General features: G+C 39.4%; 1 protein-coding gene across 1 annotated transcript in view; it reads right to left on the bottom strand.

The window, feature by feature from the left end:
• The window catches only part of atad2b (ATPase family AAA domain containing 2B), an 87,624-nt gene that overhangs the window by 26,753 nt on the left and 49,151 nt on the right, over positions 1-11,720 (bottom strand). The window contains exons 25-26 of the mRNA XM_037981660.1: positions 9,995-10,750; positions 8,210-8,340 (exon numbers count right to left, since the gene is read on the bottom strand). Coding sequence (XP_037837588.1) covers positions 8,210-8,340; positions 9,995-10,750 — 887 coding nt within the window. The remainder of the gene's footprint in view (positions 1-8,209; positions 8,341-9,994; positions 10,751-11,720) is intronic.

Here is an 11,720-nt window from a genome sequence, read left to right on the forward strand (position 1 = left end):
CAGTGGGTGGGGGGGGGGGGTTGAAACCAAACAGTTTCCGTCACCAGGGACATTATTAAGTCTTCGATATGTGGCTGGAAAAGAACAATTTAACTCCTCCTTCCTCACTCTCTTTTGGGTCTGAAGCACCAACAAACAAATGAATTCTAAACGACTCCGGTTTGTTTGTTACTATAAAAATCATGTTCGGTCAAGGCTGATTGCGGATGTGGCGCGAGGTGATTGGACAGAAAGAAAGAAATAGTAACGAGGAGAGAAGTTTTACAGGAACCTTGGTCGTACAGGTAATGCAGCACTGACTGCGTCCTAAAGAACAATCACGATAACGTGCTGCTGTTCCAACCTAGTTCTTATTTTGGTGTAAATTTGACTCTCCTTTGCTTTTCATTTTCTATTTTTGACTCCTAATTTTACATGCTTTTACTTGGTACAAAAATGTATTTTATACCTAATAGCAAGAAAAAAAATAATTCTGATAACAATAAAGGTAATCTAATTTGTAATCATACTAAAACAATCTAACTCAGTCTAAAAGTCATGTATGACGCATGTATATTACTAATTACATATGCAATAGTTAGCTTTATCGAAGTGAAAGCTGTGAACTCTGAGTAAAAACAAAAAAAAAGTGCATTTAAAATATGGCACCGCATTTCTCAAAAACCTATGCTCTACTTTGTAAATATGTTATAAAGTTACCACAGGAATAATTATATAACCCTTGATATCTTAGCACTTAAATATGTGGCCTTGTGAGAGTAAATTAACATTTTTATGAGCTTGTCTCGCTCAGTTGAGAACTTTAGTCAGTGTCTGAGCCACTCAGAAAATGAAACGGGCATAATTCAGAAATGAAAAAGGGTCACAAAATAAATGTGCGGAATAAATAACAAACTGAAATGTTATCATAGTCGCTGCTGCACAAAGATCAATACAGAAGTTACTTTTGATCAATGGAGAACTTAGAGGCTTACAGCAGGTTCCCTGGGAAATGGATAAATCGAACACTTCTGAAGCTATAATCTAGAAGTCAATCCGAGTTTAATAAGAGCCTTTCCTCACGCTTTTTTAAAATTAGATTTGGAGAGTATAACTGGGCCGGAAAACTAGACTGACTTATATAGTTCATAGTTTATCCGAGATTAAATTATCCAACTCTGTGTAAAGTCACAGTTTAATTGAAAAGGCAAAATAACTTTTAGACTACAAAATGCTCACAGCTGCATTAGCTTTAATAGTCCAATATGAGTAATCAAATGGAACAATGTTACCCTCAGAGGGTGGGAAGTGATTGGGGTACAGTTACGGCAAGTGGTCAAAGTCTGATTACCAAAGGACAAACCAGACAAAAATTACGCCTTCATTATTTTCAGCTGTGACCCCTCGCCGGCAGCGGCTGGTTGCAGACGCTCTGTGCTGCGACCTCTCAACACACCGTTCTACTTTGAGGAGTCGATGCTGTACTGTGTATGTGTACTCACTCCCTGCTTGGACACCCACGTTCCCATAGAAGCCCTTCTGTACTTTTGACAGTTCTTCTCTTGTTTAGGTGCAGTTGTTTCATATCAAAAGGTGTAAAAAATGTACAAGGAAAGATCTGAGGTTGAGAAATATCCAAGGAAACTGTAAAAAACTGTATTCTGCCATCGTTATTATAAAGATGATGGCAGAAAAGGTAAGCTCTTGATCCATCGTTTCTCTTTCTCACCAGAAAAGCCAATGTTACGCTTATATTTAAAAGCTGATCGGTATTGACAGAACACTACAGCTTGATGCGTCCTACATGTTTTAAGCATGTCTACTGACGCGCCTCCGAGGATGTATCACTCTGAGGCATTCCCGGTGTTTTCAGCTAAAGTGCACAACTGGCTAAACCTAAATCTGCTGTCTGCCTTCTTGAGAACAAATATTGGAAAACAGAAGTTACAAACAGGAAAACACATAACTTTATGAAAAATGTGTCGGTTATTAAAGGATGCAACCCCACTTTGCTTTTCATATGTGCAACGAAACCTGTATATATTTGTATGTGTCGCTGTGAATCGTGCTGACCAGGCAATAAACATCTCAGACAGTTCATGCATTATGAGAACACGCTTGTGGAGTACCCAACATACCTTAGAAAAGCTGAGTATGTTGATAAAAAAGCATAAAAATAAAAAAAACCCACCACTGCTTATAAAGTTCAGCAAGTTCAGGGCGATGAGTTTGGATGTTCATTAACATGAATTTACATTTGCAGTCATTATCAAAATGCAAGGTTTATTTGTTAATGAAAGGTCAATGAAAGATCTGTGAGTAATGTTTGTAAAATAATAATAGATTGTCCACTTAATTTAGAGCTTTGTCTCTTTCAGCCTGGTGATTAACCATTAAGTAAGAGCATCTTGACAGAGCTGTATTCCCTCCACCTCCCACTCCAGCTTAATAGCTTCACAACACGTTTTCTTTCAGCACACAGATTTCTCTACACTGTTCACAACTATTAGGTTGACAAACGTGTAGCCAGACATTTGAATACTATTTTCATGTACTGTGGAACTAATCAGCAGTGCAAAATCTTTAGTTTATAAAGGCTTTAAAAAAAGTACACGAGGTGCGAGAGCTGCAAATGGGCACAATAAATCACACTGTAGCATTGAACAAAGGGGACACGACCACAAAACGTGAAAGATACAAAAAATTGAAATGTTTAAAAGTGAGTTTTTGACACAACTGGCTGTCACATGCATGGCCAAGATGCAAAGCTAGGTCAGTGCAATTACATGCAAACGGCACCACTATCAACCCTATCAGCGAAAAAAAGGATGAACATGAAAGTGGCAACTCAAAATGCTTTCTATTTTTATTGACATCCGAACCACGGTCCAGCACTAATATGCTGTTTTCCTTTGAACAGACATGTGGCTCGGACTTACTGCCAGCCCCTGCTGTCATTAAGAGCTAAAAATGAAGCAAGCTGACTAACTAAAATAGAGCCATTTTTGGTGACAGGCTTCTTTAAAAGAGGAAATCGTGACGTGCTTTAAAAGCCAAGCATCAAGCCAAAAGACCTCAAACTGTGCCAGCAACGAAAAACACTAGGGTTTTTAGAGTGTAAAAGCACCATAATCTGTGTGTGTGTGTTCTCAGTAAGATGTTGGGGAGGGGAGGGGGGAGAGAAAAATTGCCAGGCCAGATTGAATTTTTTGTTGGTGAATTTTCATCTGCAATCCTCAGCACCACTTCTCCGAAGCCCATCTGCGGACAAGTGTCTGAATCTTGATGAAAGAAAACAGCTGAGAATGAGAGACAGCTTGAAGTAGAGAGAGAAACAAGACTCAGGGCCCATTTATTCCTGCTGAGGAATTCATTTTGATCCAGACGGCATCAAGCATCATTTCAGCAAAACTGGCAGTAACAGAACTTGATTTTACTAAGTGAAGCACAAATAACGGTGCCATGCCTCTGAAAGGCTGGTTGCAAATACTCAAAGAGTACTATCTCTATCCTACAGGATTTGAATGTAGGGTCTATGAACAAACGCTGATGGTATTCAATTCCAGAGATATTCTGGAGCTCCTTCCATCAAGTTAAAAGTCAGGAATAATGAGCCCTCTGCTATTGATGAATACAACTAAAGAGAAAAGGAACAGTGCGCAACTCACTGCGAGCCACAACACAAATCAGGCAGCGTGCCAGCCTCAGCCCTGCCAGCAAATATCTGCTTAAATGGTGACTCTCATCCCGTGCACCGGAAATTCAATTTGTTCCGTAAGCCTGGGAAGAAAAAAGCAATTATTCACAGTCCCCACTATTCTCAATCTGCTTCTTTAAGATATATCCGTTCTTCACCGCACTAACAAGTAACCCCCTCCCCTCCCACACAGATTAGTGCTGTGTGTTGCCGTTCATAGGGGCAGCCAGTTGAAGCACAAAGATTAGGCCAACTAAAAAGCCTGTCAATCAGATTGAAAGATAGAGTCAGGCTCAGCAAGACGAGATATGTACCCCTACCGTCCCCATCATCCCCATAGGACGTGTAAAAGCCACTAGATAATGGCTTGATAGCTGGATGTCACTTCGGAGCATGCAGGGGAGAACTAAGCACATGTCAGAGGAACACTTCTTTTACACCAATTACACTACACGGAGCTCTCAAAAACTAACCCCCACATCTGATCTGTGGGAAGTGCTGTCAAGGGAGCCCACTGAGCCGAGGCTCCAATTTACACTTGGGGTATTAGGTGGGACCCCAGCGTGACTGTGCAAAGTACCGGCGAGATGTATAGCATGCTTCCCGTTACTTGAACGCATCCTGGCACGAGCTGGCAGAACTAGTGGGGGCCGCTCATGTTTGAGTCATAACCTTGTTTTCCCCTCGAAATTTACAGGACCAACACCTGTTGATGTTGAGATGTGAAAATGGCTCGCCCCGGTAATTGGCTTCCTATCCGAAAGTCAAAAAGTGGGGCGCGATGTTGACGGTCGAAAGCAGCATGAGGTTGACAGACAGTGGTATGAATGTAGGATGACTGAAAGAGGCAGGATGAGCTTAAGAGGTTAAGAGTTATCCATCTGAGGAGGGCAGTGTGACAGCAGCAGCTCCAGAATAGACCTATGGATCTAGAGGAAGCTTAAGGCAGGTCACTCATGACTGCACTTCAACAATCTTCTACACCTAAAACTCCCATCTCACAAACAAGACAAGAGGCAGGGTACACACACCCTGGACAGGCTGTCCGTCTTTCGCAGGCCACAAAGAGATTGTAATTGCGAAGGATCCTTTTAACACAGCCTCAGTTGAGGAGTATCAGGGATCTCATTAGTTAGTGTCTCCGCAGTCTATTTAGGTGGACAAAATGTGCTCACTGGACTCATATTTTGCTCAGTCTCAACTTAAAGTAACTTTACAGGTTGTATGGACTGTGTTGTATTTATATATGATAAGGCAGCAGCTGTCCAACCCTACCCTAATTGAGAACAATGTGTGGCCTGCTGTACGCTATCATTAACTACTGAAGACACCCCAAAATGTTACAAATGGTTAAACCATGTACACACACAAACACACACACAGATCTTAAGCCAATTTGAAATTGCTTAGCCTAACATGCATGTTCTTGAACTGTAGAGAAATTTGTAAATATTAGATTTTTCTTTGAACCTTTGACCCATCCCTACTACTAATACTAAAATTCAGTTGAATTATTTTATTTTTTTGAATTATTGAACCACATTTCAATGCATTAGAACTGATTTACTGGGGAAAAAAACAATGTTAAAGAAGATTACCGTATATAATGTTTGTTGATGTAGAACTTCCACTGTAGATCATTATTAGACAACTTGTTGAACCTTCATTTTATAGCAGTGGACAATGTCAAAACATTGCGACCATTGCATCTTTAAAGGACTCAGTTGCAGACAGAAAGCAGTGTTTAAAACATTAAGTAAGAAATCTAATAAAAGGGTGAAGTACAGACGTAGTGTTAAAAAGCAAAAAATATTAGCAGTTTAAAGCTTTTAAACTGAAAGCAACATATGCATCAGCCTCCACTTCAAACTTAAAGCGGCGTTTATGTGCTTCGCCCTTTCAAGGCTTATTTTTAAACTCGCACGCAGTTTTTCTTATTTTTTAATATTTATGAATATAAGAGCAGGCAAAGCCCATAATTTATAGTAAAAGCTGAAGGTTTAACCTCTGAGATGGTTTTCATTTTAGATCTACAGTTTATTGAGACGTTATGAGGCTTTTTAAAACAGCACTTTTGGTCCTAAAGTATACATATTTTGTCCATTTTTTAAACTAGTACACTTTCCTAAGGTCACAAGCTTTCACTGAAATACAGGCATATATTACAGAACAAGAGAACTTTTTCCAACTTGTCTTTAAATCTGTCTTTGCAGCTTAAATTTAGAAGATGCAGTAGGACACTTGGCTCTGTTCCAGTCTCTTAAATACAGAGGGTATCTTTCAAGATGCAACACACAAATTACAACAATTAACCTCAACTTAGGTTGTGCATGAAAGAGCCTTCAGCGCTGAGGTTGACACGTCACGCACAACAAACTGAACTCAGACAAGCCCACTCTGGAAAGTGACAGGAAAACACTTTACTTGCCAGTTTTATCTTCACATACTTTCATCTACCTCGTTTCAGGCTGGGCCATCTATTAGGTACAATTTCATCACGACTCATGTGTTAAACTGGCTCGGGTTATTAAAGCACAAAACTGAAGGTACAAGCTGAATAATGCAACAGTCTGCTGGGGTCAGTTAAAATAGTGGTTATTATAAATATGTTCAGTCACATTCATTAAGTGTAAAATCTACATTTCCAAATAATAGTTAAGATTATTTTAAGTGGGGAAATTTGTCACTTTGACAAAAAACTGGCTTAACATTTTTTTTATTGTTGTTGTTGTTTACTTAAGTGATCCATTCTTTTGATGAGAATTTGCTGTGTGTATGTGTTATGGTATGAAGTGGAAGCTGTAAGAAGATCAAATCAATGAGGTTGGACTTCTTTCCTCTTAGCTGAGAGCGAGACGTAGAAAGGTTTGTAAATTTTAGCCCCTCACTGAATGACACATTTGGCAAATCTAGTGCAGACGGAAAGAAGACGATGACTAAATAAACGACAACAGTGTTTGACAGTGACCAGATCCCATCAGAGCTAATCTCTGAGCAGAAGATGCACACACCCGAACCAGAGTTTTACAGGAGAACACTGAATGATTTGATCTATCCTCAGGAAGATGATCAAACCAGCTTCTGTGATCTATTCCATTAAAACTAATGTAAAAACAGTGAACAAATGGGCCGGGAGAAAAAGAAAAGGAGACATTAGGGCACATTTTACTTTTAATGTAAGAAAAAAAAGATGTGTAAACCGTGTGAGGTGACTGGTAATTACACAAACAGGAAGAGATGTTTGGACGTGCAGAAATCACTGCAGAGTTAAGCAATGAAACATCTTGTGTTTTTACAACAAGGCTACAAAGTAAAAGAAACCTGCTGTTGTGCTGTTAGGTAGAGTAGAGAAATAAACTCCCTCCTCATGTTTGATTTGAATAGACATTTGACAAACCATTGAAGAAATGAAGCAGTAGGTATGTTAGGCATCAAATGACTTAAGATGACAACGTCGGACCACTGAATGCACAGCAAGTGACAACGTCCCAGCAGAATGTTTCAGCTGTTCCTCAGAGTGATGTAAAACACAATCCTGACTCTAAACACCAACAAACCAAGAAAACGGCTGGAGGAAAAACAGACTGCACAGCAGAACTGATTGTACTATAAACGTTACAATATTTAACAACAGCATTTTTGACTAAACAATGACCAAAACTAAATTAAAATTTGCTGTCAAGATTAACATCAACCTGCTGGCCTCCAAACAACAGACTAAGGTAGGTGTGTGTGTGTGGGTGTATTATCAACAGATTTAAACATACAAGCATGTATTCTCAGGCACTAAAAGGGTTATGTTTAATAAAGTATCCCTTTATAAGCTCAGAAGAGGGTAAGAAATGTTTCAGCACAGTGTCTCTCCAGAAATGTACTTAAACTACTGGAAATGACTAAATCTGATGCTGCTGCTAGTGTTTTTAGACGTGCTAATTTCTTTTTTGTGTGTATTTTTTTAATACACTGCTAAACATATCAATAATTTATTCCGACAGCGTGACAATAGAAGAACAGTTCTTGGTCTGAAACCACTTTAAATAGGCTGCTACGCGTTTTAAAAAAGTAAGAGGAAAACAATTCAGAAATGTCACTGTAAAGAATGTGCTTTGAACAAGAACATCTATGTCACTGTGTATGCTTCATTCTTGTCATACAAATAGAAAACGTTTAACAAACGTGTGCGCTCAAATGCATACATTCCAGTCAAATTGACGCGAGGCACAGCGGTGAATTTACACTTGAAATGTTAAATGAAAACACCTTCACACTGAGGCTGCATCAAATGCCTGCCGCAGTGTCTACAAACCACATGTTTAAATGGTGGGGTTGTTTTTTTTTTTTTGTCAGGTCTGTTCAAATCTTCCACTGTGCGCCTTTGATGCTCAGTTTTAGTGTGAAAACACCTTTGTTTTTCTTTTGCTTTGAAACTGTACGGAATAAACGCAATGGTTTTTACCGAAGCTGCTGCGCCTAATAAATGTGATGCACTCTAATACCAAAAATATTACTATTAAAAAAAAAAAAAATCATTACCAGAAGTTGCTGGTGGTCAACCACTACGGGAGGGTGGGCAGGTACTGGTTGTGGCTCTTCCTCTGTTCTTCCTGCAGATGTTTTCAACTGCTCTGACAAGCCCCACTTGCTTGTCCTTACCCTGGAACCATCTATGACAAGATAAAAGCCTATTATTTGGAGGGAACATTACCACTGACAGATATTAAATTTTTAAGCTGTGCGCATGCTGCCAAAATAATCCAATAACACAGAGCCAGCTCAATTTAAAGATCCCATTTTTGCTTTTCCTATAAAAGAGTGAAAAGTACAAACTGGACAGAGAGCACACAGACTGCCATGACTACAAGACAAATGCAATACAAAAGAAGAAAATCTATCTGTGAGCAATATCTCACTTTGGGCTTCTTTTTTTTTTGTCTATTTATTAGTGTTCAAAAAAGGCTTTGATAGAGGGGGAAAAAGATCCAGCTCAGCTTGTGAGGACAGTGGGGGCAGAAAAGCTTAATTATCTGATGGGAAAGATTCAGTTTGTTTGCTCTGTTGTGTGTTTGTCATCCTCTAATGGCTTAACTACAATTTTTTTTTTAAGCCAACATCAGCCTTTGTTTATGATCCTGTGGTTTGGCAAACAACTTTTTGTCTGGATCAAACACTAAGTCAAAAGAATCAGCTGGATAGCATGTAGCAAAGAAACAAATGATATGCCAGTGTCAGAAGTGGAGATAAAACCCAACATCATTGCTAATCTTCTTAGGGTGTAGTATACGGGAAGGTGTCTACAGTTGTTATGACTTTGTAATCTTTAATCTGCCAAGTAACAACTTTCTGTCTTATGTGACTTATATGTGACACCAAAATACACAAGATGTCATCATTTGTTAGCAGCACTGTGAGGTGACCTGTAAATTTAAAGCAGCATCATGTAATGCTTAACAAAAAGCACTGTACTGATGTCGAGTTAGGCTCATATTATTCACAAGTAACATGAAGGAATACAAGGATCAAGATCAAGCACTGTCTGTGGTGGTCAGAAAACATCTGCAGCCATAAAGCAAGTTTTCAATACCCTGTAAGACATAAGAGCTAAGTGTTTTTGAGTGCAATTTTTTGTTTCAATTCAAATCAACAGAAGATTCATGTTCTAGCAGGATGCTAAAAGATTTCCAAGACTCTAAACATTCCCAGGAGTTCTGTTAAATCCATTGTCAAGAGATGGAAGGAATATGAGACGTGTAAATCTACCAAGAGCAGGCCGTCCTCACAAACTGAGCAATTGGGAAGAAGAAGAAGACTCAGAGAAACCACCAAGACACCTATGAGCTCTCTGAAGGAGTTCCAAGCTTCAGCAGGTGAGATGGGAGAGACTGAGCTACAACAACTGCTGCCTAGGTTTTTTTTTAGCAGTCTAAGCTTTATCTGAGAGTGGCAAAGAGAAAGCCACTGTTGGGAAAAAAAACAACTCAATAAATCTCTACTAGAGTTTGTCAAACAGCATGTGGAAGACTCCATGGTCAAGTGCTTCTCGGCAGTCAACCATGAAAGGCTTGTAAAGACTGAGTAAAATAAATGCTGCAAAATGTTGGGAAATTCTGGAGGACAATCTGATGTCTGCAAAAGAGCTGTGTTGTATGCAGTCTCTTCAATCTCGCCTGCTGAACCATTTTTTTTTTACTGTATGCTTGTCAGAAACTCTTTTAGTGCAAACACCAAACTATACTTCTTTACATCCAGAATGTTTTGAATAAAAAAGGTGAATAAAAGAGTGCTATATTTAACTAGTTGTGGTAAAGAAAAACGTAATACCTTCTTTATCTTGATCCTCCTCAACAGTTTCTGTAAGTGCCTCACCATCCAGGGGATGTTGCTCCTGAGTTGGTTTACTGACATCCTCCTCTTTGTGCTCTTCCTGTTCTGGCCTCTTACAGCCCTCAGTGGGGCTCTGAGGAGTCCTTGTGTCGGCCTCACTGCTCCTCTTGAGACTGTGTGAATCCAGGCTATCCATTGACTCGGTTCCATTCACACAGCCCACTTGTGAAACTAGGAGAGACTGTGTGTGTTTAGGCAGGACCTGAGCATCTAAAGACTTGAATGTTTCAATCAAAGGCTGGAAGCCAGCCTGTTTGGCCTGGCTGTCCCCATCTGCGTTCAGCTGGGAATTGCCACCATGGCAGTGTGGCTCTGTGCTCTCAGACTCTCCCTCTTTGGCTGTGGGCCCCTCCTCTTCTTTAGGTTCCGGCACCTCTGTGATTTCACTGATATCTAGGTGATCAGCAGAAGCCACAGCTGGGGGCTCATTGGAGCTCTCTTCCTCTGTGGAGGGGCCGTGGGAATGATGGCCATTGGGCTGGGGACCTGTAGTATCACAGGAGGATTCCTCATCCTGCGTCAAACATGAGTCACTGGGTCCTGCAGCTTCCACCTCCGCCTCTGGCTCCACTTCTGCCTCTGGCTCGTCCTCTTCCTCCTCGGTTTCTTTCTTGTAGTTCTTTTTTTCCTTCTTTTTACGTATGATACCACGCTTCCAAGATGTCCGCCGGCAAATCTTTCGCTTGAAATGATCTGTGATTAAAAAACGAAAACAGAGTTAAATATGAAGGAAGCACAATGAAACAGAAAATAATAATCACTTCTATTCACTCATAAATTAAAAAATAAATCTTGCAAAGATTGAGTCTGAAACAAAGCAAAACCTTGAAGTATGTCAGAATTTACTGTGAACCCTGTAGCTTTCAAGTTGATTGAATTTGAAGCTGAGCTTTTAGCCTTTCATGAAGAGTAATAAATACTAGGTAACAGGGACAGGAGTCCTCTTACATGGATGTTTAACACTAATAACAGCAGATGTTTCGAGCAGGTTAAAAGAGAAAAAGAGCAAACCAAAGCTGCTCTCCGAAAGGCCAGTAAAACAGCCGCAGCAAGCAAACAAGAATGTCAAACGCAGTCAAGCTTCATTTATTGTTTTTTATACGACATACTGAGACAGACCAAAGCATCAAAGTCAGAGTGAAGGGCAGCTGCAGAAAAAGTGAAGAAATAGCATAAAATTGGAAGTTGGCATCTTGAGAAACCGATTCAAATCACTTCCCAATGATAATACAAGCCATTTTTTAATATTTAAAACAAGAAAAAAAAAATCTAATCTGTCAAGCTTCATTCAATGTCTCTGTTATTGCAAAAGTCTACGTAAGATCAAGATAAAACACTAAAGAATATTACAATAAGAGCAAAATGTTAGGTATTTTGTGTGTATGTGAGCTAAAAACAGAACCAAAAGATAACAGCGGACTCATTCAGATCGATACAATTTTAACCTCTATGATGCTGTAAGTGGGCAATGTAATTCTTTTAATCAGCCATAAAAAACAAAAGGCATTTTAAACTACAGGTGCTGGTCATAAAATTAGAATATCATGAAAAAGTAGATTGATTTCAGTAATTCCATTTAAAAAGTGAAACTTGTATATTATATTCATACATTACATACAAACTCATATATTTCAAATGTTTATTTCGTTTAATTTTGATGATT

This window comes from Kryptolebias marmoratus, linkage group LG19 (genome assembly GCF_001649575.2).
Source record: "Kryptolebias marmoratus isolate JLee-2015 linkage group LG19, ASM164957v2, whole genome shotgun sequence".
NCBI classification, from domain to species: Eukaryota; Metazoa; Chordata; class Actinopteri; order Cyprinodontiformes; family Rivulidae; genus Kryptolebias; species Kryptolebias marmoratus.